General features: G+C 40.8%; 1 protein-coding gene across 1 annotated transcript in view; it reads right to left on the minus strand.

Moving 5' to 3' along the window:
• Nucleotides 1-2608, minus strand: part of LOC106881016 (SCO-spondin) — a gene marked incomplete at its 5' end in the record, with an annotated part of 70750 nt that overhangs the window by 45818 nt on the left and 22324 nt on the right. The window contains one exon of the mRNA XM_052965950.1: nucleotides 1196-1242. Within this exon, the coding sequence (XP_052821910.1) occupies nucleotides 1196-1242 (47 nt within the window). The remainder of the gene's footprint in view (nucleotides 1-1195; nucleotides 1243-2608) is intronic.

The following is a 2608-nucleotide window of genomic DNA, read 5'->3' on the forward strand; positions in this document are numbered from 1 at the left end:
TTTGGCAGAGTTTCTACAGCTGGATGCCCTTCCTAACGCCAATATAAATAGTGAAGGCGCATGGCTTAGTGGTTAGGGCATTCAGCTCACGATCGTATGGTCATGAGTTCGATTCGCGGTGACGCGTTGTATCCTTGAGCAAGACACTTTATTTCACATTGCTCCGGTCCACTCAGCTGGCAAAAATGAGTAGTACCTGTATTTCAAAGGGCCAGCCTTGTCACGCTGAATCTCCCTGAGAACTACGTTAGGGGTACATGTGTCTGTGGATTGCTCAGTCACTTGCATGTTAATTTAATGAACAAGCTGTTCTGTTGATCATATCAGCTGGGACCCTCGTCATCGTAACCGACGGAGTGCTCCAAAATATATATAAATGGCACCTGTGCATTGATGGTGTCATGTAAATGGTATTTGAGGATCATAGTCATGGTCATTGGTGGTGCTATGTAAATGGCACCCGTGACTCGTGGTCATCGATGGTATCATGTAAATGGCACCTATGAATCATGGTCACACCTTGAGTGGTTGGCATTAGGAACTGCATCCAGCTGTAGCAACTATGACAGATCAAACTGGAGTCTAGTGCAGCTCTGGCTCATCAGTTCCAGTCAAACCATCTAACCCATGCCAGCATGGAGAGTAGACATTAAATGATGATGATGATATATGTGTATATATAAAATTTAATTAGAGCATATGTTAACCTTGTGAAGGGATGATTGAATTCAAGGAAATGCTGGTTTAATACCTAGTATTTTGGGGGAATAAGATTCCCTTAAAACAATAGGTATATATAAAGCATATAGTTTATATTCATTTAAAAGAAAGAAAAGAAAATAGAGATAAGGAAGTTAATAATTGTTTATTATTAACAACATATTTGTCATCTTCACTTCTTACAGCTGTTTCAATTAATACTCAATAATTTAATTACAAATTTGTACATTAAATTTACATTTATGTGACACAAGTATAATTTCAGCAGAGGAAAAAAGATATACATTTGGATGTTATATGTGGGCTTATCAATTCACTTCAGCTGTCTTCTTTTAAATGGATATATATTTTATATATTTATGATGAAATATATAGATTGAAGATAAAGCAGTGATCTCCCAAAGTAAAGAAAAGTAGTATAGATACAGAAGAGAGAAAAATATGTTGATAAAAAGAGTGAAAGAAAATTACTTACAATCCTCACTGATATTAGTACAAGTGATTGCTCCATCTATACATGTACTGAAATACCAAAGAAATATAATTTGGTTGAGTAGGTATGAATTTGTTTTACATATTCTCTCTCTCTCTCTCTCTCACTCTCTCTATCTCTCTCTCTCTCTCTCTCTCTCTCACTCTCTCTCTCTCTCTCTCACTCTCTCTCTCTCACTCTCTCACACACAAATATATATTCATGTACATACACTTCCAATTATGAAAAGTGACGAAAGAAGTCAATTGAACAATATTGGCTAATGGAAAGTTGCATACACAATCAAATGTAGACTGTCACGACCTATGAAAAAGACCAAAATTCCAATTCAAAGAGGGCTCTACCTTCCTATATCTGTATATGTGCGGGTGTGTGTGTGTGTCTGTATATATATATGTGTGTGTATATGTCATCATCATTGTCGTTTAACATCTGCTTTCCATGCTGGCATGGGTTGGACGGTTTGACTGAGGCCTGGCAAGCCAGTGGGCTGCACCAGGCTCCAATCTGATCTGGCGAAGTTTCTACAGCTGGATGCCCTTCCTAACACTAACCACTCTGAGTGTGTAGTGGGTGCTTGAACGTGCTGCCGGTACAAGGGCCAGTCAGACGATACTGGCATTGACCACACTGAAATGGTATTTTTTACATGCCACCTGCACAGGTGCCAGTCAAGCAATGCTGGCAACAACCACGCTTGAATGGTGCTTTTTATGTGTCACTGGCATGAGGGCCAGTCTGGTAGAACTGAAATTGACCATACTTAAATGGTGATTTTCACGTACCGCTGGCACAAGAGTTAGTCAGGCGACACTGGCAACGACCACGCTTGAATGGTGCTTTTTACATGCCCACAAGCATAGGAGCCAGCACTGGCAATGGCCATGCTCAAACAGTGCCTTTTACGTGCCACTGGCATGGGATCAGTCAGGCAGCACTGGTATTGGCCACAACACTGATTTCACTTGACTCAACAGGCCTCCGCAAGCACAGTTTATTGCCCAATGATCGAAAGGTACTCTTAAATGGGCTGGTTATGCTGCACTGGCATAGGCTATGATTACGGTCTCACCTGGCTTTCTGGGTCTTCTCAAGTACAGTATATCTCCAAAGATCTTGGTCACTTGTCATCACCTCCATGAGGCCCAATGATTATATATAGGAAGGGCATCCAGCTGTAGAAACTTTGCCAAATCAGATTAGAGCCTGGTGTAGCCATCTGGTTTCACCAGTCCTCAGTCATATCGTCTAACCCATGCTAGCATGGAAAGCGGACGTTAAATAATGATGATGATGATATATATATATATATATATATATATATATATATATGTGGAGGCGCAATGGCCCAGTGGTTAGGGCAGCGGACTCGTGGTCATAGGATCGCGGTTTCGA

Source organism: Octopus bimaculoides, chromosome 2, assembly GCF_001194135.2.
Source record: "Octopus bimaculoides isolate UCB-OBI-ISO-001 chromosome 2, ASM119413v2, whole genome shotgun sequence".
Lineage (NCBI taxonomy): Eukaryota > Metazoa > Mollusca > Cephalopoda > Octopoda > Octopodidae > Octopus > Octopus bimaculoides.